General features: G+C 36.3%; 1 protein-coding gene and 1 pseudogene across 2 annotated transcripts; one reads left to right on the forward strand and one right to left on the reverse strand.

Annotated features, from left to right (window-relative positions):
* Positions 1–15,704: 15,704 nt before the first annotated feature.
* Positions 15,705–16,722, forward strand: MEE3 (Homeodomain-like superfamily protein). Its single transcript, XM_068465765.2, has 2 exons — positions 15,705–16,099; positions 16,381–16,722. The coding sequence occupies exons 1-2, from the start codon at positions 15,816–15,818 to the stop codon at positions 16,403–16,405; spliced, it is 309 nt and encodes a 102-aa protein (XP_068321866.1). The 5' UTR covers positions 15,705–15,815; the 3' UTR covers positions 16,406–16,722.
* A 7,351-nt stretch (positions 16,723–24,073) lies between these two features.
* LOC148697066 (uncharacterized) lies at positions 24,074–25,702 on the reverse strand (annotated as a pseudogene). Its single transcript, XR_015963032.1, has 2 exons — positions 24,576–25,702; positions 24,074–24,466 (listed from the first exon to the last, which is right to left on the reverse strand). The product of XR_015963032.1 is annotated as an uncharacterized LOC148697066 (transcript).
* Between the last annotated feature and the right edge of the window lie 1,925 nt (positions 25,703–27,627).

Below are 27,627 nucleotides of genomic sequence, written 5' to 3' on the forward strand. Positions count from 1 at the left end.
ATGCTACACATGTGGTCAGATGGGGCACAAATCTACTCAATACCCTCAGAATAAAAAAAAATCAACCACCTACTCTACCACCTGCAGTTCCTTTCCAGCATATTCCAGGTTCTGGCACCAACCCGCAGACAGGTTATGGTGGTGCTTTCCACCACCAGGGCGACATATCTAGTATCCAAGATGAGTGTATCAGTACCCACCTGATGTTCCTTATTACTAAGGTGGCTATCCACAGTACTAGGGGGTTATACGCCATATCAGGGTGACGGAGTGCAGTGGTATGCTGGAGGACATTACTAGAATCTTGATGTAGCTTCTAGCAATGGCGGCTTGACCAGGCAAACTAATCAAACTAATTAGGGTTGAGGCAATCAAGGACATGGCAATCAGAATAGGAAACATGGGTCATGGAGGCAGACAACAAATGCTGGGTCGCGTTAACAACATCACTATGCATGATGCTCAGAGTAATCCCGATTTGATCATGGGTATGTTGAATGTTCTTGGCCATCTTGCTAGAATTTTAATTGACTCGGGTGCTTCTCATTCGGTTATTTCCCGTATGTTGGCTTAAAAGACTCAACCTCACCCCAATCCCTTTGGTTATGAGTTAGAGTTCTCGATGCCTAGGGGTGAAATTTGCTATGTAAGTTGGGAGTATCGAAGATGTGGTAATGCCAGCTAATCTTGTTCCCTTAGACATTGTTGACCTCGATGTTATCTTGGGCATGGTTTGGTTATATTACAATTGTACCATGTTGAATTGTCGTCAGAAAATTGTTACTTTTCATCGACCAGGCATGCCTATCGTAACTTTTGTCGGCGAACGTAGTGGTTTAAAACACAAAGTTATCTCTGCCATGAGGGCGAAGCGGATGTTGAGGAAGGGTTGTCAAGGCTACTTAGCTAATGTAGTGATAACTAAAGAGACTCATGCACGGGTGGAAGACGTTCGAGTAGTCAAACATTTTCCTGATATTTTTCCCGACTATCGTGAAGTGGAGTTCACCATTGACCTAATTCCAAGTACCGACCCTATTTCTCTAACTCCTTATCGTATGGCTCCTACGGAGTTGAGGGAATTAAAAACCCAGTTGCAAGAACTTGTTGATAAGGGGTTTATTCAGCCGAGCACTTCCCCTTGGGGAGCTCCAGTCTTATTTGTGAGGAAGAAAGACGGAACTTTGAGGCTATGTGTTGATTATAGACAGCTGAATTGGGTGACGATTAAAAACTGTTATTCGTTGCCTTGTATCGATGATCTTTTTTATTAGCTTCATGGTGCTTGTGCTTTCTCAAAAATCGATTTAAGGTCCGGTTATTATCAGTTGAAGATCAGAAATGATGATGTTATAAAAACAACATTCCAAACGCGATATGGTTATTATGAGTTTCTCGTGATGCCATTCGGGTTAACTAATGCTCCAACAACTTTTATGGACCTGATGAATTGGGTATTCCGTCCGTATCTTGACAGGTTCATAATTGTCTTCATTAATGACATTTTGGTGTATTCTAAGAGCAAGGCTGACCATCCTAGACATTTACGTCTGGTTTTGAAGAAGCTAAGGGAGAATTAACTGTATGCTAAATTCAGTAAATGCTAGTTTTGGTTGGATTAGGTGTCATTCTTAGGACACATGATATTAGGTCAGGGTGTTATTGTGGATTCTCAGAAAGTAGCAGCAGTGGAAAATTGGGAGCAACCTCAAACTATCACTGAAGTACGGAGTTTTCTTGGTCTTGCTGGCTACTATCGACGTTTTGTGAAAAACTTCTAGGCCATATCATTGCCTCTGACAAGGTTGACTAGGAAATGAGTTAATTTTGAATGAAGTGATGATTGTGAGTAGAGTTTTCAATAATTGAAATATTGTGTCACTCATGCGCCTGTTTTGGCACTTCCCGATGATAGTGGGAATTTCGAGATCTATAATGACGCCTCTTTGAATGGTCTAGGTTGTGTATTGATGCATTATGGAAAGGTGATCGTGTATGATTTATAACAATTAAAGCCCTATGAGATGAATTACCCTACTCATGATCTCTAATTGGCAGCTATTGTTTTCGCTTATTTAGGGACACTATCTTTATGGGAAACGTGTTGAATCTTAACTGACCATAAAAGCCTCAAGTATATCTTTACTCTGAAAGAACTTAATCTCCGACAGCGTAGATGGATGAAATTGATCAGTGATTATGATTGCACTATTGAATATCACCCTGGTTGTGCGAATACTGTACCAGATGCTCTCAGCAGGAAATCTCACGATAGACTTAATGCTATTTATGCATGTCATGTTCCTCTTCTGACCGACCTAAGATCTACTGGAGTGCTTTTAGGAGTAGATCACCAGGGAGCCCTACTTGCCAACTTTCAAGTCAGAGCAGTTTTATTGGATCTTGTTCTTGAGGCTGAGATGAGTGACTCAGAATCCTTGGAGTTACAACAAGCAGTGTTGAACGGCAATAGCGGAGATCTCAGGATTCAAATGTTGGAAATGTGCCCTAAGGCCAATCATATGATGATACTTTACTGACATTTCACATGTTAAACTAATCTAGTTTAATATAAAGGGCAAAGATTATTGTTTACAACCATCTCATATAAATGTTATATGCTTAAACAATAAGTCCAAGGAATATGTAATTGGGAGAATGTGATATAAAAAAGTTAGATTCATAAGACCATTCTATTTAATATACATATCCTAAATGTTCCTGATCATAGGATTGCCATTTGGGCTTTGACAGTCTATTAAAATCAGTACGTGCTATGTCATCTCTTAGGGAGAGTGACTGGTATTGAGTCATTGGTGTGACTGACATTAAGACAAGCATGTAAGTGCTCAATAGAGAATGAGTCCACTGAATGCGATCAACAAGGAGTTCTCATACTTATGTCACATGAGAACTCATGGTTGGGATAATGCAAAGTAGTCATTTGACCTGAGGCATCATAGTTTTCTTGTGGTTAGGTCCTTGATCTTTGACTATGTTGAAGTCACTCCGTTAGAGGGTGTCCACGACATAGTTGGGGTTAAGCCACTTAGCCATGGAGGCAAGTGAATGCCTAACAAGGGATCTCTAACCTTTAAACTGTTTGAGGGAGAATACTCTATGATATGATTAATAATCTTTGGCCAGAGTATGAATAAGATTTAGGAAGTCAGTCCAAATCACATTCAAGGTAATCATATAAGTAAATGAATCACATTGTATAGTAGACATGAATAAATTATCAAACCAAATAATGTGGTCAAGAATATTGTATTATAGAAAGACCGTATTGCATTATAATCCTAAATTGAATAGGTTCTCCACCTCTTCTGATTAGCTTTGGTAGCCATGACATATTGCTAGGTATCACTCATGGTTTGTGGAAGCCCTAAGGGTGAGTAATCACTAAAGGGAGAATTGAAAGTAAGTTTCAATTCACAATTGATTTGAAGAGTTTTAATTGCCCACTGCCTCGCTAAAAGGAACCTAATGGATCGTACACCGAGTAAGGTAGAGATTGAAGAAACAACGGAGATGAGTAAGGATAATTAAATGGTTTAATTATTTATGGCTAGGATTAATTAATATGTTAATTAATCAAACGAATATGTTCGTTATAGACCTCGGGCTAGTTTTGGGCCACAAGGCCCAATATGATTTGAATGTCAAGCCCATTAACTCAAGTTGTATGACAACTTGAAAACACAAAGGGCTGTCAAGCCCAATAAACCCTTAAGGTCAGCCACATTAGAGGGACTATATAAAGAACTTTATAACATTTCATCATTAGGGTTTCTTTTGGAGAAAAGATGAGAACACAAAACTCTCTTTTCTCTCTAAGAGGCCGGCCACCCTAGAGGAACATAGCTAGCAATCTTCCTTCCTCTACGTCACTCATCTCTTCTTCAATGCTCTCATTTGTATGGAGACTTAGAGGTTCCCTATTTTGGGAACTTGGAGAATCCAGTCCTTCATTCATCCAAGAAGTCATGGAGCTAAGAAGCAAAGTTCCTCCATCCACATCCATTGAGCAAAGGAGTAAGGAGACTAAGGAAAGAAGGCCCTCATATGGGTGAATATCCTTTGCTAAGCAAATAGGTGTTTCAAAGGTATAAAAGTTTCTCAACTCCTTTCTTTAAGATTTGAGTTAAGTCTTGGTTCACCATAACTACTAGGCCTTGAGTTTCATGGGTAAAATTTTGTTTTTGAGTGCATACAAGCATGATTCCGCCTTTTAATTGTTAATTGCATGCATAAATGTTGCTCAAATAAACTAGTTTTCACAAATATTTCCTTCATCGAAGACCTGATGGTATGCTTATGCAAGGCGATCGAATGTATGTACCGAATGTGGAAGAACTGAAGAAGGAAATACTCGATGAGGCGCATATCTCAGCTTATGCGATGCATCCTGGGAGTACTAAAATGTATCATACTATTCAACCTTTCTACTACTGGCCAGGAATGAAAAGAGAAATTACGAAATATGCTAGTCCTTTTCCGGTTTGTCAGCAGGTTAAGGCGGAAAGAAAGAAACCATTCAGGTTACTACAACCACTTCCTATACCCAATGGAAATGGGAAGATATCACAATGGATTTCGTGTACAAGCTGCCTTGTACACGTAATGGTTATGACGGTATCTGGGTGATTGTAGATCGACTTAACAAGTCAGCGTATTTCCTACCTGTTCGTGAGAACTACCCGTTGAGTCGGTTGGCCGAACTTTTTGTTTCTGAAATTGTCAAGTATCATGGTGTTCCAGTTAGTATTATTTCTGATCGGGACCCTAGATTTACTTCGAAATTTTGGGTAGCTTTCTAAGAAGCTCTAGGTTCGAAATTACTTTGCAGCACCGCCTATCATCTTCAGACTGATGGATAATCAGAGAAAACTATTCAGATGTTGGAAGACATGCTGAGATCTTCAGTTCTGCAGTTTGGAGACGCATGGCACAAGTGCTTAATTTTGATATAATTCGCCTGCAACAATAGCTTTCACTCCAGCATTGGTATGTTACCATTTGAGGCGTTGTATAAAAAACTCTGTCGTACACTGTTGTGTTGGTTCGGTCGGCGAAAGAGTTTTGGTGGGCCTTGAAATTGTGGATGAGACGACGCAGAATATCCAAGTGATAAAGGGCAATTTGAAAGCAGCACAGGTTCGACAAGAGAGTATAGCAAATAGACATTCCATAGACAGAGTATATAAGGTTGGATATTGGGTATTCTTAAAGTTGTACCCATGGAAAGGCGTTGTACGTTTCGGGAAGAAAGGAAAGTTAAGCCCTCGTTACATCGGACCATATCAGATTATTGAGCGAGTTGGTGAAGTTGCTTACCGACTTGATCTACCTCCAGAATTGTCAAGTGTACACAATGTGTTCCACGTGTCCATATTACGAGGATACATCTTTGATCCATCATATATGATTCCTCCTTAGCCGTTAGAGATTAACCCATATTTGACTTATGATGAGGTTCCAGTGACAATTCTTAACTGGAAAGACAAGGTTCTCAGGAACAAAACCGTTTGTATGGTGAAAGTTTTATGGAGAAATCACTATGTTGAGGAAGCTACCGAAGAGATAGAAGAGCGTATGTGAGATCTTTATCCACATCAATTCTTTAATTATGATCTTTAGTAGTGTTGAAATTTCAGGGACAAAATGTTCTTAATGGGGGTAGGTTGTGACGACCCGTCCCTAATTTTCCATGTAATTTTCTCCCCGAGTGTGTAAAATGATGTTTATGCCCTTGTTGGCAAAGTGACGTAGACGTAGTTATTTGGCTTTAAATTATTTTTCTCGTTATCGTAATTATATAGTACTCGTTGTTACGAGTGTGCAAGCGCGACTTAGACCCAAATTAAGTTGCATGGTTTTGGAAGGTTTGGAGACATCTAGGCAACTCCTCGTGGCCACTAGCGTAGGTTTGAAGTGGAGTCAACGTGAGAACATATGGATTTGAGACGATGAAAATAGGGATGAGAGTTTTGAGGCTTTTTCAGTCCATTTCCATCCACTTTTTGAACTTTTGAAAGGTACAAACTTGTTCTCCTTTTCATGAGCTTCATTTCCATATAAAGTACGTCGAAAATGGTTGAGAAATGAAGAAGTTATGAAGTTTTAAATTTTTTTCCAGAAACCGGCGAACCAGACGGCGATGGACGACAGAGGACAACTGGAGAAGAAGGAGAATATTCTGTTAAAGTTAACAGAATATTTTGACGCCCTTAGGTAATGCCATTAAACTTAACAGAATATTATGTCAACTATGAGGGAATATTCCCTAGGGTTTTTGTCAGTTTGTCAGGCACGTGGCCTACGTGTGTGGCCGTGACTTGGAGGATCATGAGGGCTCGTCCGGCCTTCGGGCAGCGCGTGCTTGACATGTACGGGTCCGTGACATCAAGTAGAATGTTTTCGTATACTTAAACCTTCCGTTTGAGCAAACTATAGGGGATTTTCCTAGCCTTTTAGTGCATGTCCTAATTAATTAATTAGTAAAGTTATTTCACATATAGGTGAGACTTACCCCGAGGAGGTACGTGGATAAACAAGGCTAGGAGGCTACGATCCATCGACGTATCAGTGAGTGGGCATTTGTTTTTATATATTATATATAAAGTTTTATAGTTTCCACATGTGCTTTTAGATTGATTTTACACCTATCATGCCATGCTTTATTTAATTTTAAAAATGCCATATTATTGTTGAGATTTTTATATATGATCATGGCATGTTCTTACATATTACTTTCTCATCATGCATGCTTGCACCGGTGTAGTACTCGCCTCGGCCAGGGCCAGGCTTCACGTGTATGTTCACATTGCACCGCACGTTCACCTTGGATCCATTGTAGGTGCCAGTCCTGTCGTATAGGTTGCAATAGGCAACTTCGACTCGTATGTGATGCGCCTAGCGCTAGTCTTCACGTGATTGTAGTACTAGAGCATATATTATGATTACACCCATTCCTGTTCATGTCAGATTCCCTCTGCATGAACTTGTGTGTTAGCATAGATTGATGAGCGCTTGATTTTACTTATGCTACTGTTGAGATATTATGGTTAGCGTATTTCTGGATTTAATGTTGATTTACAGTTGATTTCATACTTATATGTAGTATGATTTTCTGGAAACTATACATGTTTTATGGTGAGGGGTTAATATGTTCAAAAATAAATGTGTTTTATAAACCTTTGTTTTTGCCCACTCACCCTTCTGTTTTTCTCCCCTCCAGGACTTAAATAGTTGAATTCTCAGTGGCATACGAGGAATCTCTGGCAGTTCTGACTTATCCCTAAATAAATGTAGGAACTTTTTCTCAGTTGTGTAATAAGTACTTTAACTAGTTTCGACTGCACTACTTATGTCGAACTGTCATCTATGCTCTGAACAGTTGTGTTTTTATGGGTTCTTCCCACTACTGCGCACTCTCTACTTTAGTTTAAATAAATGTTAGTTTTGGTTTAAATTTATCCATATTTTTATGCTTCACTTTCCTTTTTGGTTACGTCACCTTTAGGTGTTGGGCAGGATGCCTCGACTCCGGTCAAGGTGTGTCATTAATCTATTTAATTAACAAGTAAATCGAAATGCAAATTAGATTTAAATACTGAAAAAAATACTTAATGTAAAATTCTATATTTGTCTTTTGGTTCTTCACTAATTGCTGTGAGTCTTCAATTAAATAAATATCAAACTGTACTTCAGTTGAATAGGTACAATTCCACAGCAGCCAAACGCAGCATAACCTCATAAGCAAGATCAAAAATACTAACCCCATGACATGAATTAGTGAGCTTAACGACAAGATTAAAAATACTAAACGGAATCCTACCATCCACATTTTAATTCGATCACGACATAAAATGCATGCCTGGCTAGCTTTGCCTAAGACAAAATCACGTCAAATGAGGTTTCTCTATCGATACTATTCATCTCATGAGATAATGATTAATTTAAAAAAAAAAATATTAACTAATTTGTCGCCGAATTTTGTAGTGTGGGCTTATAACTAAACATATCATTAAAGTGATTGGTTGTATGAAGAACTAAGTCAAGTGGGTGAGAAATTCATTATCATCTCATGTTGAGGTCACATTAAGCATGCCTTGAGCCCTTGGGTTAGTATGGTATACCCACCTCTGATAAGTGCATAGCAAACAACAATTGGTATCTTAGATTAAAAAAAAAAAAAAAAACTAATTTTTCATTATATTATACAGTGTAAGTCAGAAAGTTGCATACATTCATGAGGTCTAAAGATTGTGTTTGAATTAATTAAACAAATGAATATTGGAATTTAACTCCAATACTTACATGTATTTAATACAACTATCATCTTGACGATTAGATGGTGATTGTGTTAAATAAATATATTCATATGAGTTATTTGACCGTCATATAGTGATTGTGTCATATGTATATGTAAGTATTGTAACTCATCCTTTAAAACACGGATGTTAAAAAAAAAAAAATATACACACACACACACACATGAAACTTAGTTCTTAGTCATGCCCAAAGCACATGCTTTGTTTGCCTTGCTTAGGGGTCCGCTTTGGCATAAACTCACCACTCTTAAATTAAATTCTATTGCAGGCAAAACTTGCAATACGCACTTTGAGAAGAATGACAAGTTGACAAGAGGAAAATGAGTGGGAGGACACAATAGAATCCATGCGCCCACAGTATCTTGTCTGTTCCTTATGATATTCTTCTGACACCCAGAATCACCGTATAAGAACGAAAATACCATGTTAATTAATTTGCTAGCTATTACGTGACCTTGAATAATCTTGATTGTTCAACGACTTGATTACAATTCCTTGGTGCACCCAAAATGGTCGGCATGCATTGCTGATTGGTGGTGTTCAGATATGCGAGCATTGGTTATTTCTGCGACTCCTTATTTCAAAATTTGCATCGCTCGTCTTACCATCACACATCTCCTATGAGTTGCTTCATATCTTGTTCATATATATATATAAGCCACATAACCATTATAATTCACGAAGCCTTTCAATTTGCATGGTCTCTTTATCCCTCTTTTTTTAGGGGTGTGTTATATATATAAGCCACATAACCATTATAATTCACGAAGCCTTTCAATTTGCATGGTCTCTTTATCCCTTTTTTAAGGGGTGTGATATCCACACCCCATTTTACTTCTCACACACCCTTTTAATTTTCGGCCGTTAGATCGGATGAATTGAAAAAGATCAATGGACAAAAATTAACAAGGGGTGTGTGAAAAGTAATTTGGAGTGTGTGGATAGCACACCCTTTTTTTTTTTTATCTTCTAATAATAGGAAAAAAGATTATTTCGGTACCGGATACCAACTTACAATATTTTAAATGAGAATTGTTATTGGCACTCTAAAAATCTCATTCTACACTCCAAACTTTCTATATTTGGAAAGAAAAATACACTTGTGAGGAGTGTAGAATGAAATTTTTGGAATGTTAATAACACTTCCCTTTTAAATATGGTCAAAATTTAGTCAATATACTATATTGATATTTGGTCCGCGTATAGTAGTATCAACAGAGAAATAATACATTAAACATTGAAAAACTGAAAATCAATATACCTGTCAATCATTGCCCTTTGTTAGATTGATGATATACTGAAGTTTATATTTTCAAGGTCTAATTATAATCGAAGATGGCATTAATCTAAGATTCTCGCCAGAGACAAATTGAACCATATTATTGTTAGTTTATTGTGAGGCTAAACCCACTCATTTCTTCATTAGTATAGATAATATCGTTTGTTCAAAAAAAAAAAAAAAACCATTAATTAGAAATACTAGAATTATAGTTGCACGTTGTGGTTGAAACCTCTAGTGTTTATTTAGTAGTTTTTTCTTGATGTGCAAAATGCAGAATAAGTTGCATTGTGTCTCCGCCTTATTAAATAGCAGGATGGAGTTAATTGTATATGAAACAAGTAAGATTACTCGTGTTTGATATTCAATGTTAGCTCATTTCTAACCGATTAAGTTTCTGCATCAGTGATTGCCCGAAACTTTTGCTACTCCAAGTGCACTACGTATAAGAGAGTACACTACCACACAAATGGCCTTCACACACAGATAGGATTTGTGCTTGTTAGTGTAATCCACATAGATATAAGTGCGTAAATGTCAATAGCTACAATTTAAGTGCGGAATCCAAAGTGAAAAGCTTGTTGAGACCATGTATCATTCACTCAAGCAGAACTTCCCATGCATATATCGTCCACGTAGGTCATTCCATAAACCATAAATCACCAATTTAAAACTATATTTCCATTTTCCACAATCTCCCCTTTCAATCAAAGATTCCATAGATCCTATGGGCAATTTCTATGCTTTGCGGCCAACTTAGGATTTAGGACCAGCAAGAGGTGCGGGCGGTGGACTATTGCACCATGAAGTTATGGATTCCCAACCAATTTACTAGCTTATAACAAAAATGCAAATTAATAATGGGCTTAGTATGAAGGATAATTAAAAACTAACCCTTGTTTTAGTGATAGTTATAGTTCTCTTTGCAATGTAAGAAGAGGTCCCAAATTTGAAGTCCACCCTATGGTTGACCCTCGATTACTAGTGATTTCAGCTACATGCATGAGAGTTGCAGCCTACAATCCAAATTGGGAACGGGTTTTTGGTGTTGGCTCGCCCGCTCGCATGTTAATCAAAGGAAAGTCTGAGATATTTTAGGTAAGTACTATATGCATCAGTACCAAACCAACTAAGGAAATCATAAGCACAAAATTCTAGCAACTTGTAAGGAAGGACCACAACCGCCAGAAGAATTAGTCCTGAAAGAGAGGAGGAATCTAAGAGATTTTGCTTTCTATTGGAGATAGACTGGGATGATAAGGATTCCAAATATCGTTAAGAGGGTGTATTGACCTCAAAGCATTACTTTATTAAAATTTCGTATAGATCCATAGAAAGTTGGTCAAAGTAGTTTTCAGCTAATGATAAGTGATAGCCCCATTAGCATGTGGCCTGTATACCACGACCATGATTGATGCAACTTGACAATGGAGGCCACATTTACTTTCGATGTTTCGATTGATATACCTTCTGCGTTTGATCAGCCAAAAAATCCTAGTCATTGTTTGATATGAAGATAAGAGATCTATTTACTAAAGGACTTTTCATTAGAATAGCACGAGGACACACAAATGCGTGTGCAGAGGAATAGGGTTTTCGAGATCATGTTTGATGACAAACTGATATCAAATGTAGGTAATCTGAAAGACAAAACCATATGTTTGGAGAAGAAATTAAGACTTGAGTATAGTTGTCCACAAGTAGGAGAAATTTGTGGGTCTGAACTGTCACACCACTATACAGTATTATATTATCCATAGACCGTTGATATAATATGATATGTTTTCATTAATACTATGACCTAGGTACCAGAAATATAAACCTTGTTGTCAGCTCATACTATATATAATACATGAATTAGTAACACTAAGTGATAGTAAGACAGTCACTGCCATTTTTGTTATTTCCAAAAGTAGAGTTCATTAAGCCCTGCAAACGTTTCTTGAGATTTAGAGAAGCAACTAAGTTCAGTCACTGAGAAGTATTCAAGAAAAAGAAAAGGTTCAGTCACTGAGAAATATTTCCAAATACTGAGATATCCTCCAAATCTTATGTCCCTGGATACACAAACTGGTTCTGGATCACAGAAGTTTGTAAACTGAGTAAACTAAGGTCTAGTTGCAGGATTTTTGCAAAATGTAGACCCATAGGTTGGGCTACATTAACCAAGTTGCAGATTAAAGCCATGGTATCACATTGTCTCCCTTCTAAAATCGGATTCCTCACACTTGACTTTTTGTTCTAAGCAGATATTCTCTTCACCTAATGCTGTCACTCTCTTAAATTAGATACTCCCTAACCCTGTGGTGTTATGCAAGTTATATCTTGTTCACCGACTATAGATAATCTGCCGAACAAAATATGCATCTAGCTAGTACACCATTATGGTGTTCCAAGTCCAACGCATCGTTTTCTTCGGAATCACCAGCGTGTTGGTGATGCTAACTTCACAGGTACTCAACATAGAATATTATAACATATCTGAAGTAAGAAGTATGAAAACATGCACTTTCCATGTCTTAGGTGCAACCGATGTATAAAATAAGTTTATGTCTCTCGTCATATGACTAGTAGTCACATAAGGCGAGAGATATGAACATGGTTATATACATGTAAATGTGCAAAGTTCCAAAAAAACCACAACTAGGCCACTTTAACTGTGACCAGTAAACGATTCTATCACATTATCGCAATCGGTTGCCCATGAGTTCATTAAAAGATGCCTAAAAACAGACTAACAGCCACCCAGCTTCAGACTGTTTGTTCATCCCAGAGACAGAGGTTAAACTTAAGCCAATTTTTTATTTTATATGAGGAATAACCAAATATAGAAATAAAGAACAATGATTTGTGGATCAAAATAAGCTAAAATTTGAAGGGCAAGTGGCAGGATGTATGAACTAGTGTTTGTGACTCCAATGCACCATCGTGCAGCAACAGCTAAAGACAAGGCAAAGGAGATCGTTATGGGATATGCTTGTTATATATATCAGTACTGAAATTTGTATTACTTTAGACCTGTTTGGCACATGAAGGGGTCAAAATCATGAACATCATAAAATAATTGATGTCACTAGTTCAACTCCTACGAACGACAAATTTGGATCAGATAAAATTACTATTTACTATCCTAGAAACTAGATATCTACAAAAATTGTTTTCTACACTACTATATACTGCAATTCTCCATTAATCATGAAAAACTTGGTTTTGTTCGTTGATGTTGTGATTCAAATGACAATTAGCAATAGCAACTCAATCTTAACTTTTTGTGTAAAATCAACATAACATAATGATTTAAGAGTTTAAGTTGAATTCAACCAATTATCTAGACATTCCTTTTAGAAAAAATAAAATTCGAGGGACATAAACAAATAGAGGACAATTAACCATGATTTATATACACGACTTATTGTTCTCTCAATTTTACTTTTTGATAAAAATTGTAGCCAATTTTATTGGTACATTTCCCCCTTTTTTTTTAACTACATAGTGAATAATATGAGTAAGTTTTCTGTGCCAAATGACCAAACTATATCAGAAAGGGTCCCAAACTGCTGAAGAGTTGGTAACATTATATATATTGACTTATTCTCAGAGAAAAACACAATTGCATCATTGTACGGACGAAGCAGGCCGCCAGCTAGAGTGCTTGGAACGTTGTTCAGGACACAGCACACTAATTAGCGAGATCACTTGTACTGCGGAGAACACAGGCCTCCCAATTTACTTAAATCCTCAAAAACAAGAAAAAAAAAAAAAAAAAGGTGGGAAAAAAAAAAAGAGAGAAAAATGGCTTGTCATGCACACGTGAAAATTTGGTACGGTCAATCTGATTGACTGTGGTTTAAGAATGGGGGCCCCACGTTAAAATCCTACAAAGTTAGGGAATAAAACAGAGAGGAAGTGATGTAATCCGGAAAGATTTTTCCTTGTACTAGGAACACAATCCGCTACACTAATGACTCATTTATGTAACCGTAATTAAAATAAGAGGAATATAATTGAGGAGTTGGAATGCGGAGGAATCAAAATCAGATTCATATTGAAACTGTTTACTTAAATGTTCAAGAATTAGAGTAAAAATGAAACTGAGTTCATATAAATTGTTTACGAATCCACATAATAGAAATGTATATGATTACCAAAATACCTTTGTTCTAAATAACGTATTTCTATGCTAATCAGTTGGATAATTTTTTATTCAAATTAATTGTATCATTAATGATATTTTTGGAACATAATAAAATCTTGATAGTAATTACCCTATAAACATTAATTATGTGTTTTCTTTTAATTTATATGTTTATTAAAGAAACATGAAATTCAAGAAATACAACCCAAGAATAGGAAATTATGGTAAATATCTAAGGTGTAATGGGTAAGAAAAATTGTTTCCGAATCCTTCGTACTCTCAAAATTGGATTACCACCTCCAATCAAGGAGTCCAATTCCTTCATTCAAAATGAGGAATTGAATTCCTTATTTTATGTGGGTCTCACTTTTCTTTTTATTCTCCAAAGCTCAATAAACAAAGGTAGTTCCCATAATCGGAATCCAATTTTGCATTTTGATCTAGGTTATTGGTGGTTGGATGCTTTAAAAGACAATTTCCAACTATTTATATTATAAAATTTGTTGTGGACCATGTATATGCGGCACATTGGAAAATCTCTCTAATATGAAGGAAATCTCAATGGATGAAGAGACTGTCACCATGAGAATTTCTACTTTGTTTTTTTTTTCCCCTTATTGGTATGCTTTATCTTCTAAAGATACTTTACAAAACTACCATTTTTCTAATCAAGAAGGCAAACTTCTATGATGGAGACCATATAGCTTCAATTTGCTAATTTCTAAGTTTAAAAGTTAATTTGGAAAATAAGCAAGAGAAAAACTTCTAGGTTTTTGTGCTTCACTCTTCTCAGAAAACAAAGTTGTTGTTCACACTCCAGAAAGACACCAACCTTAGTAGTAGTAAGCATCACCGTTACACTAACTATGGTTAAGTGAGAGTGATTTACTCTATCTGGTACACATACATATCGAAACTTTATTTCATCTAATTAATGAAATTTAAGACTTGTTTAGTATAAAGGATTGACTGCTTATCCCTAATTCCATTTTATTATAGCAGACTAGATGGAAATTGATAATCCTCTAAATTCAAGACATGTTGAAAGCAGAACACAACGTTTTTCATTTTAGAGGATTGGAAGGGTATTAAAGATGAATAAAACTCTCCTTTCTAATCCTACCATTTAAGGCAGGATTAGAGGGAGTTTTTCTCCTTGCGTAACTCATCTTTTACCTCTAAGTTGGTCACATTTTTTTTCATTTCTTCCTCCAACATATACCATGAAAATAATGTCTTATCTTGAATCTTACCTAATTATTTATCCTAAACAAGGCCTTCAGATGGTAGTGATGGTCCAACTTTTTTTTTTTTTTTTTTGAACAAACGATATTATCTACACTAAGGGGGAAGGGGGTGAGATTAGCCTCACAATGCGTTAGCAATAATGTGATTCAAATTTGCCTTTGGCGAGAATCGAATTTAAGACACTTACAAGTGAAGACGATCACCAATAGACTGTAATACTAAGTAGCGTAATGCTCCAACACTTAGGTGATGAGCAAAAATCTCCCTTCCAGAACAACCATCTTGCATTCTTTTTTTCTTTGGTTGAAAACTTGCACTTTTTTTTTCAAAAGTTTTTATATCAACTAAACAAGTTGAGGAGTGCAAAGTTACATTTTCGGATTGTGAATAATAACTTATGATAGGCAAAAAGAAAGAAAAGGACTTCAATCAGCTTTATTGGTTCTATCTATAAAAATTCTTGACCAAAAAAAAAAAAAAAAAAAATTCTTGGAGATACTGATCCTCTCCTTGCAATGTTGTTCTCCATCTTTGTCCTAGTACTATTTCTTCATTGAAATAATTTTGTGGTAGCTAAGGTGACAAATCATTCAAATTCCACTTCATTTTTCCAAGATCTCTTTGCCAACTGGCACTACCCTACCTCACTCCCACTCCCCCTCCTTATAAAGAGCAGGTATTGCCAGCACTCAGCTCATAAACACACACTTCCCTTCACTTAGGTCTTCTCTCCTTTCTCTCTCTCCTTAATTTTCCTTCCAAGCTTTTCACTATAGAGTTTATAGAAAACCATCTTACTCTAACAAATTATTCAATGGCATCAAGCTCAATGTCCTCAAGAGGCTCTGGCTCCTCCTGGACTGCCAAGCAAAACAAAGCCTTTGAAAAGGCTCTGGCTGTCTACGACAAGGACACTGCTGACCGCTGGTACAATGTGGCCAAAGCGGTCGGCGGCAAAACACCGGAGGAAGTCAAGAGGCACTATGAGGTTCTTGTGGAAGATGTCAAGCATATTGAGTCAGGCCAGGTGCCCTTCCCAGATTACAGGACTACTGGTGGGAACAGCCATGGCCACCACATGAGTGATGAGGAAAAGAGGTAGTCTTATATTGTATAAAAACATACAGTATGGTCTAAGTCTTCCACCTAAACAAAAATTACTATTATTTATTACTACTTGCTGACTTCGTGCACTATGAAACTTCTGCTTAAAATACACAACTATTTTTTAACACCACCAAGTTTTATTTTCCATCTCATTCCATGCTCTAATAAGACTATATACACTGACTTCCAATACCACCATCCACCCAAGTTGATCAAAGCTAGCGTTGATTTTCAGCTAAAGCTAACCCCATGTAATTTTGTATGCTTTGCAGGATGAGAAACCTCAAGCTTCACTGAAGCAGTACAACTCAGTTTATCAACTAGTTAATAAATAAAGACGTCATCAATTGCTTCATCTTCATTGCTACATCGCTAGCTAAATGCCATTATAATGTTCAATGACGCTGTGGCCATGCTATAGTTTCATGTTCGGTAGTTTGAGAAATCACAATCAGTGATTCTTTAATGTATGTCTTTGTACTAGTTGCGGTTTCTTTAATTTGTTTCTTGCTACGCTAAGCTTATGGATGCATTTATGTACCAAAGGCATGCATGTACGTTGTAATTCTGTGTGTAATATTCTAGTAGTGGAATCTTATTTTATGTTTTCTATAGTTTGTACTTATTTCTATATATACATTCTAAAATGCTAAAGAAATGCTAAAGCTAGCTATATGTTCCCATAAAAAGAAATGCTGAAGTTATTGAAGCTATAAACATTCAAAACATTACCCTGTTATAACAACTTATAAATATAAATAAAAAGCAAAACAATTAATATAATTTTTGTAACCTTAAAATTTTCTTCTCGAACTGCCTTGAAAGCTTATGAGACTTTGACAGTTGAGAGAGAGAGAGAGAGAGAGAGAGAGAGAGAGAGAGAGAGAGAGAGAGATCATGTAAACAGATAATAGGAAGAAGAATACACGGCAAATTTTTTTGGTTTCGAAAGAAACTTGTTAATGTTTTTCGTGAGGGTTTTTATCACAAATGATCCTTGAAATTGACCCTCACCATCAAGATGGTCCCTGAGATTGAAAATCAATCAATGTAGTCCCTGAAAATAAGTGTTGCAAATCAATGGGGTCATTCCGTCACAATTATGTTAAAAATTCCGTTAAGTGTTGATGTGGCACATAAATGGGTCCCATAAGACATTTTTTCTCACAAATGATCCTTCAAATTGACTCGCGACATCAAAATAATCCCTGAAATTGACCTACGACATCAAAATGGTCGCTAAAATTGAAAATTGATCAATGTAGTCTAGTAAGTAAGTGTCCTAAATCAATGTAAGTCATCCCGTCACAATTCTGTCAAAAATTCTGTTATGTGCTGATACGACACATAAATGGATCACACAAGTTTAATTAAATTAAAAAAAATTACAAAGAGGTTTAATAATTTAATAGTTATTAAAAAGTTGTGAACCCAAAAACCCAGTCTTGCATTCACCTCCGATCCCAGTCCACATTCCTCTATTTCCTTGACTTACTATTCTTTAAAAAAAATCTCGATAACCCATCTTTACACACTTTGACACCCTTCATCGAATTGAACCTGGATCGAGATCACCCTGGGTGACGGCTTGGTTGATTGGCAACGACTTATGGGACATCACTGTTAATATTTAGGCGATCAACATCCTCACAACCTTAATCTTGGAGAGCTTGTTCGACACTTCCCTGGTGGTTTGGTGACTCAAGGAACAGTGAGGTCTTCCTTGAGATAATGAGGTTATAACCGAGGTGCATCTATATATTGTTGGTTGAAAACTATTTCCAAACCCCCTTTTAGGCCTTGGTTAAGCTTTATGCCTTTGAAAATTTATGGAAGGGATCTCTCTTTGGAGTAGGTCCTACTATAAGAAAAAAAATTCTATTGTACAAAAAGGTATTTAGACAACTTTTTTTAATTAATTATTAAACCCACATAAGCACATAACAATTTTTTTTTTTTTTTTTTAACAGAATTGTGGTGAAAGCATCATATTTATTTGCGACATCTATTTTGAAGGACTACATTAATCGATTTTCAATTTTAGGGATCATCTTGATGATTTGGGTCAATTTCCCAAATTTCAAGGACCAATCTGATGGTGTGAGTCAATTTTAGGGACCATTTGTGATAAAACCAGTAAATATTGTGGGGCGCATTTATATGCCACATCAGCACTTAACAATTTTTAACAGAATTGTGACTGAAGGACTACATTGATTTGCGACACATATTTTCAGGGACTACATTGGTTGATTTAAAATTTCATGAACCATCTTGATGATAAGGGTAAATTTCAGGGACCGTTTGTGATAAAAACCCTTCCCTCGATGAGGTTTCCCACTTAGAGAAATAAATAAGGCATAAAGTGAATTTTAATAAGAACAGATGATACTTTCACATTAGTTAAAATCTAAAATTTAAGATGAGGCTCAAACAAAACCTTGTACTTATATTCATTGTTGTAAAATCTAAAATAAGGCTCAACAAAAGCTTGTACTTATATTCATGAAATAAGATAATGTCGTGATTTATCACACTTCTTGATATAAAGTTTGGAATAAAAAAATTTCTGTGACACCAGTTTAAGTTTCAGTAAGACAAGATAACCAAACATTTTATCATATCTCAACAAAATTGTAGCTAGCATTGGTGTATATATATATATATATAGCGACATCTTATTCATCTGAACATCTTATTTTTGTAAATAAATGAGGTTGAAAGTGTCAGAATATGACGAGATGAATCACTACCACATTAGTGAGAATCAAAACCGTGAGTCCTTTTTATATATAAGTAATACTACTCTTAAGAATCACAAGATGTTTGCACTCCTCACATATATGATTGGATACAGGTACAAGAAAACTTATGTTAATTAGAATGCGAATAACATTTTTCTACACCTCAAAATGTCATTCTAGACTCATCAACGTGTACTACTTCTCTTGTATTATATTAAAAATGCAGAATAACTTATTCACAATGCTAATAACACGTGCCTATTACACCTTGAAACTCAAACCACACCAATAAAAATATCTACATATTGTACCTCAAAAGGACTCATTTTGGTGAGAGCGGGGTCTAAACTACTGGAACAATACAAATTAAGATCCATAAATTATGGCATAAACACATCCAAGAATAATAGTGGAAATATAGTTTGCATTTTACATATTCACCTAAACCAATCTTCTTTAAGATTTAAATTAAGTTAGGGAGGGTTTGTTCACCAACCTCTCGCAGTATAGGAGAGATGCATGTGCATAATTTGTGCTTGGACTTGTGTTGTAGACTTAAGGTCAACCAAGTTACCATATCCAGTACTATTAATATTTGTTACCCCTCCCTTAGAAAATAAAACAAAAACATCCCATCGACAACGGTTTCATGGTCCTAGGAGTAGATTGTACGTAGTTTTTGGTGCGATCGTTTGAAGAGAAAAGGAAAACAAGAAAGAAATTAAAGACAAAACTGGATATTCATTTCATAGCCTTCACCAGAGGCGCAGCATTACAATGGGAAACCCTAATGGTTGGGTGTCAAACCGTTCTTTGTAATCCTACCGTTCCCCGAATAACTAGGAAGATATTTTATAGATAAATAGAAAAGTGGGCTGTAAATATGTAAATACAAGGGGCTGGAGAATGGACATATGGAAATTACATAGCAATTACATAGAAATTACATTGCAAGTCCAAAATTATCCAGACCCATAGTCCAAGGGAGCACAAAAGTATTTACTTAGTATTACAGTTAATATTTATCTTTATTTGTAAGTGAGAGGTTAGGTTCGATTCTCGCCAAAGATAAATTTGAACCACATTATTGCTAGCCTATTGTGAGGCTAAGCTCACCCCCTCTCTTTTAGTGTAAATAATATCGTTTGTTTGAAAAAAAAAAGTTGAATTAAAATCAACTGAAATGATCCCACTTAGTATTCCAGTTTAGTGGTATTTCCTTTTATTTGCAAATGACATATATTAGGTTTAGATTTCATAAATAATAAATTCGATATTAATTTATTCCTTCACTCCTTAATATAAATGTTATCACTACATCAGAAAATCAACTAACGTAATTGGATATAGGGTGACATTTTAGAAAAATCAGGAAACTTAAAACATGACCTTAATTGCCATTTAGTACGACGGTCTAATGGTATTCATTTTCACTTGTAAATAAGAGGTCTTAGGTTTGATTCTTGCCAAAAGGGAATTTAAATCACATTATTGCTATCCCATTGTGAGGCTAAACCCAACCTCCTCCCCATAGTATAGATAATACCTATTGTTCAAGAAAAAAAAAAATGACCCCAAATTACAACCAATGAGATAATGCTTTGTACCAACAAACTAGTGACCTTTGCCTCGTATATTATCATCACACTATTTCAGATGTTTGTTATCGCTCCATTGCAAGTTTCCTAGCCCTTTTCACCAAGGTCTACTAGTATTATTGTCCATTTGTAAGTGAGATATCTTAAATTTAATTTAGTTCAAATGACAAATTTGATAGGTACATTGTGAGATTTAACTTACCCCTTCTTCTACTATCGATGTATAAAAAAGAAAAAAATTCACCAGGCCTTAGAAACCATTCGACTTAAATGAACAAAAATTAATTTTGATGGGTTTTTCTGTGGTTATAGTGCGGCTGTGGGCTTCGTAATTAGAGACAACTGGTGGCCTTGTCAATCAAGTCTCAGTGGCAGTTGCTCTCGTGAAGCTCATAGGCTTGCAAAATTAAGGAATTGTGTTCGGTGACTTAGAAAGCTGAAGGATATCATGGAGGACATCACATCACTTGCAAATGAGTTCACTAGTTTTTCTTGGCCTATTATAATATGGGAAGAGAATTGGTTGGGAGATCAATTTAATGATACGAACTATCGGGTTTTTTTCTACCAATTGGGGCCCTCCTTTCACCACCCCATGGGGATGGTGTACAGGGTTCTATAATATTCAAATATCTAATATGCTTGGAAATTATAAAATTTTATTTTTTATTATTCCTTATTTTTTATATTTATATTTTTCTATATATCATATTTCTTAGGTGGCCCCAAGAACACTTGAAGTCTAAAAATATATATGTGAAGATCTTTCGAAGACCTTCCGAATGTTTGGTACAGATCTTTTTTGTGTCTATCAAGTATTTGATGCAATGCCTGGTAGGAAAGTCTCGACATGTTGCTTCAACATTGACAAATGCTCTGTTTATCACTCATTCAGAATGCGACATATATCGATATCTGTTGACATGTACATAATATGATTTGACTGATGACAACAAGCCCACCAAGTGTTTGACGAAATGCTTCTATGAATAAATTGAATTTTTTTGTCCCCTTTGCGCTTTGTTTCTATCTAAAAACTTAGTTATATTTAACACTAGGACCCTCCGAAGTTCCACTCTTGAATCCACCACTGACTCTACACATAGCTTTATAGAAGTGGTTTATGATACTACAGTGGTAGTAAACACGTTACAAGGAACTCCCTCCCATGTGAAAAAAGCTTCTCCTGTAAGTTTTTCTATTTTGTATCAAACAAATGAACGAAAATAGTCTTCAATGTTTTTCCTTTGAGAGCTTCCTCAATCTGTCATCCGCATTCCCCACTTCTGGCCTCCTGCCTTTTCATTTCTTTAGACACATTACCATAATCCCTCTGATGCTTAACTGTGCATCTGGTAGTCCCTACTGCCTATGAAGTTTGCTTTGTGGTCTTTCCAACCAAAATCCAGTGTCTGCTTAACATTGAAGATAAGCGGACACGAACAAATAACATTTGACCAAGATAGTATCTTGTAACACTCATGTTGGATCTAAATTCCTGCATCACCGTCTGTGGAGGAAGATGCACAAATCCTTTTAAATATAAAAGACAAACAACCGTAAGTAGCTAAGGACCGGTAGTCTTGGCTAAAGTTCTCCGACGATCAAGTTAGTAAATATATGAGACTCAAACACTAGGCAATATAATAAGTGTGCGATAATTGCGTTACTAGAGATGAACCTAGAATAGTGTATTTATATCAGTCGAGATAGAGACCTTTTAGGATATGGAATTTGTATTATACTGAGAGAATCCTAGAGTATATTTAGGAGTAAATATTGCATCCTCCTAGAAGTGTGATTATTTGTGGCGTACGCCAATTGTTAGATTGTAAGGATTCCAAGAATATAGGAAACTTGCTGATTTCTTACTAGATTCGGTTTTCGTGTCTTGCAAAACAAGCATGGTCAATCTCAGATAAGTCGTCAGACCTCGCTCTCTGCTTCAAAATAGGTTGCTGCTCCATCTATGTAGCTTTACTGTTAAGTCCATGACCAGACTTTTGAGGTGTTCCTATCCTATCCACCTTACTCCAACCTTGGAAAATCATGATCCCACAATCCCGAACTTTTAGTTTTTTTAATTAAATTTGGCTGCAAAGTCTATCCCACTCCAGCATTGCTATCATGGGAAGTGACTTTGAGGAGAATATATTGATAAACAAGAAAAATACAATATGTCGAGGGGGACATGAGGCCAAACCTTGACCATTAATGAAAACAAGTCAAAACCTCTTTTAACAAAGAGTAATGCTAGGAAAACTAAATTTGCAAACTAAATGATGTGTCACCAATGGGAAATGAGCACGTTTATCAACGTTTAAGTAATAATCCAATCATCAACTTCCATATCATTTAGTTTACAAATTTAGTCTCCCTAGCATTGCTCTTTGACAAAACCTATAACACGAAAGCTTGAAAAGGTTGTAAGAATAAGCATATGTAGCACAAGTAGGGCATGAATCCCACCAACAAACACCGGGTGATGCATAGTGTAGACATTGAAATTTCGGTGAAATAAATGTTCACAAACGCATTAAAGTTTCGACGTGCCAGTGCATACGTGGCATGCGCCACGTGTCTCATAAATCGTACACGTGGATGTGACTCATCAAAATCGAACTAGTCATCAAGAATGGCACGTGTCAACATCTGGTGGAAAGGAATTATTTGATTTTAATTTAATTAAATCAAATATTAATTGATGGAGTCAAATTATGAACTGGCCCACAAATCAAGTCTTGGTTCTTTAGTCAATTAATCAAGCCCATAATCAGGGCCAAATCCATCTGTAGTCAAGGCTTGGAAAGCATATAAATAGGAGCCTCCAAGACAAAGAAAGGGGTCCGGAAATCATTTCACGCTCAGATGCTGAAGCTTTGAAATTTTGAAGCTCTCAAGCACCTAAACCCCCCAAACACTCAAACACTCAAGAAGACTCGGAAAATACTTCGTGTTCTTCGTCAAAACCCGTGAAGAACCACCAAGCACCCCTACATGTGCCGGTTCCTCCATTGCCAAGAGCCAAAACCTTATGGCATTCGTTCATCCATGATCAAGTCATTGTGACTCTTGGATCAACAACACTACACATCTACACATTTCGGAAATCGAATCAGAGGATCAAGTTGTAAAGAGATTGTAACCCTACAAATTCATTAATACAAATTTATTTTGTACACGTATTCTTGTCTTATTTGTCGTAGGATTTTCATGTTTACACATAGCATTAAATTTCATTCACTAAGCGGACAAATTTTATGGAAGCAAGAATTGCTTCTGCTCAGAAGGCATATAAGAGTAGAAGGAAAAGGATTTACGTTTTGTGTGTAACTAACCTGGTGATTGAGTCAAGGTTGTGTAGTGTTACGTTTGAAAGGAAGAAGAATGCAAGAGGGGTTTTGGGAAGTGGTGAACCAGGGCATCAGCGGTCAAGAGAGGAAGCTCTCGAGATATGTTACATAGGTAAGATTGTTGCTCCCACGAGTTTACTTATTTTAAGAATTGATTTTCTGTTTTCGCGTATGTACTGCAAAATATCTTGGTGCCCCCATCAATTTTGAGCCCTTGACAGGAGCACTGTTGGTACTGGCCAGGGCCGGGCCTGGGTAACCGAAACTACGTGAACAAAAATGGAACTTCATCCGAACTACAAGGACCAAAATCATAGTTTGGCCTACACAATCATGTCGTCTAGTAGTAGCATTCAACCACCATTCAACCTACACAAAATCATAGTTTGGCCTACACAATCCGACTTCAAACAACCACCATTCAACCTACAAACTTATTCGTACTGGTCAAATTGAAAGTGTAGTGCCACAGTTTTAACAAATTATTTAACACCGCAATCTAATTGGTTAAAGCCGGGAGCAAAGTTTGGTTTTCAAGATATCTGCCTATAAATCGCAAGAGAAGATGTTCTATTTTGCCACTGTGGTTTGAAGGGGCAGAGTACTCTCAACTTCCTTGGTGTCAACACTCCTCTCAGCAACATTCTTTGACATTCCAAACATCTGAAAACGAATGTAAAATTATCCAGTCAGAATCAGAAGCAAACCAATTGAACATAAAAAACATTTGTGGATAGGCTGTATTAGCTTTAAATGTGAAGGGGGAACAAACCTTCTGCATGGTCTTCTTGAAGCACGTTTTGTGTTCATCCATAGATGCATTGAGAAAATCATCAATGTGATCCTTTAAATCCTCCAAGAAAGTGGCTTGCTTGTTCTTCTTCTTTCGACATGAAGTGGCGGCTGGGGTTGCAGCAGCCGGTTATGGCTCATGTTGAGTTTTATGTGATTCCATGGTGAGTAGCACCCAGAAGTCATTCGTTATAGAAGATCTGGACGGATGACAGACCAGTGAACTTCAAAGTTAAAATTATGCAAACCGATCATTTCAAACTAAATCCAAGGACTAGCCACAACAAGTCACTGCAAGAAATTCAATACTATCATCATATGCAGGGTAAAAAAAACTGAAGTAGAACCAACCAGCAAAACCCCTCTGTTTTCAATTCTTAAATACAAAAAACAATGAAACTATAGACGTAGTTTAGTGTAAAGAACACTCATTCAAACCTTTTCATCAGAGAAGCTGGATCTATATATTGGTATGTTAATATGCAAATTGGCAAAAATGTATTGATTTTTCGCGTAAACAGATGAAATGTGAGGGCAAAAGAATTTAGGATGAAGCAGCCTTCAATTAAATACGACATAAGAACATAAAGAACCATGAAAGTTTTCAGATGGCCTCCACACCCTATCTGCTAGCATTATATGTTAGTCTCTCTAGTGAACCATGTAGAATAAAGCTCAAGGAAAACCCTTTTTTCGGCGCTAGTTCCTTTTATCTTCTTATGGTAGCACTAATTAAATGAGATTCAAAGGGTGATTATTGTTTTAGATCCCAAATATCCCACAACCTCTATAGCCAGGGAAAAGTCTTTCCCAAATTTTCGAAAAAGGAGCACTTCTCTTCCATGAATAGCAAAGAAAATCTTCAACATATTCAGATCTTATTAAAAGTGGGCGGTCCCAAAATAAAATTCCATTCGAAATCAAGCACACCAAGGTACGACGAAATGCCACACTGAAACTATCACAGGAAAACATACCGTACACCAAGTTGTTCAGGGTGGGCGAAGTATAAGAACTTACAAGTTGTCTTTGATTCGAAAAAGAAAATAGTAAGAGCAACAATTAAAATTAATATCAGGTGATAAAAGATTGAATAAAAAGCGAAAGATTCAGAACCAGCAGATACCTCTGATCGCAAGAGAAAGCAAGTCCTAAGGTAATTCGCAAAGAAATTTATAATTTTGATTTTATTATTTGTTGAAGGAAACAGAAAAATGGGGTTTGGTATTTATAAATTATACCTGCTTGGTGAAGGAGGAACCGCCTCCAGCCAGAGTGGTTTCCAAGCAAACGGAGGCTAGGCAGTGTCCGTTGTAGACTTAAAGCGTGACGCTCAATTATGAGAGAAGCAAACGGGACGGGGTTAGAGGCTCTCTTTGGGATTCTGGTTTTGTGAATTTTTTTGTTTGTTTGGACTAAACGATGTTATCTACTTAAGAGTGAGGGATATGAATTTAACTTCACAATAATGTAGTTCAAATTTGTTTTTGACGAGAAAAAAATAATATTTGAATTGAATCATGCTTTTCTAATGGATAATGATGTTTCTTCCTGCATGCTTTTCTGCAAAAATAAAAAATAAATAAATAAATAAAGTATTTAATAAAGTGGCGCTAGGTATGAAGTTTTATTTTCTTTTTCACACTTATATTCAGTAAATATATTGAACAGTGCTCTAACTACAATATATTCTCAGAGTGGTTCTTTTCTCTTCCTGGCAAACATATAAAGTCTCCATAGAAAATTTTTCTACTAAATGTAATTTAAAAAACAAACAGAAATGTAAATAATTTATGAGATAGAGCACCCTAGCGAATTTATAAACCGTAGTTTGGGGTTACGAGGAAACCTATTAAAAGAAATAGAGCATGCGAATTGCATGAACAACCTGAAAAGCTTTTGCAATGCATATTAAATTACCCCATTAAGCACCCCATATGAAATTGAATTTACTTAAAAAAAAATTATAGGTTTTATTAGAAGACAAGATACATGTCTTTTTCATCTTTTCAAAAAATATATACGTGTTGTAGGCCTATTTGATTGAATTGTATATTTGATTGAACCGTATTTAGGACTAGAGAGGGAGAGGGACGGCAACAAGAGAGAGAAGAGAGAGATTTAATTGTGAGGTGTGTTGTATCACCTCATTGTGCCTTTATTTATAGTAGTAGGATAGGTTAAATCCTTACCCTTATAGGATTACAACTCTAATAGGATAATAACTACTAAAGGGGATATTTAAAGATATCCCTAGATACACTAGAATTTACACAATCACATTCCTATTCTAAATATGATTCCAACACTCCCTCCTGAGTGTGGAAATACTCAAACAAAACATCGCATCAGATCTTTAGCAGATAAGGTAGAACAGTTGATGAAGACGTCGGCACAATGGGCGAATGTGAGTCTCAAATTTAAAGAAGGTATGCATTGGTAGTAAAACTCACAAAACCTCGCTATGGTAAAACCTAAGGTGGTATAAAACCCATAAACTAAGGAGAAAAGTGAGAAGTATGCATAATGTCTAAAACAAACATCAGACGGGATGAAAGTAGTGAACTCAATGGAGTATGATCATCCCAGTGATGGGTGCCTCATCAAAACCTAGTTAGGTAGCAAAAACCCAGTGGGAAAAATGCTTCTAATTGTAGGAAAAAGAGTGCATAAAGATCAAGTGAGTATGCTTTAGGATACCTCCCCGAGTTAGACATAACTTCCAAATAAGAGAACTACAAGCAATTCAACTCAGATAATTTACGCATACCGATTCCTTAGACGAGCTTCTGAAAAGGGGACTTGGGCAATGACTTGGTAAAAAGATCAGCCAGGTTGTCCTAGGAATGAATTTGCTTGACTTCAATGTTCTGATGCTGTTGTTGTTGGTGAGAATAAAAGAACTTCAGCGTTATATGCTTGGTGTTGTCTCCCTTGATGTATCCATTCTTTAACTACTTGATACATGCTGCATTGTCTTCAAAGATCATTGTAGGAAAGTCAATGATGGTAGTAAGACCACTAGTGTTTCG

Source organism: Pyrus communis, chromosome 5 (genome assembly GCF_041283825.1).
Source record: "Pyrus communis isolate YQ-2024b chromosome 5, ASM4128382v1, whole genome shotgun sequence".
In the NCBI taxonomy this organism is placed as follows: Eukaryota; Viridiplantae; Streptophyta; class Magnoliopsida; order Rosales; family Rosaceae; genus Pyrus; species Pyrus communis.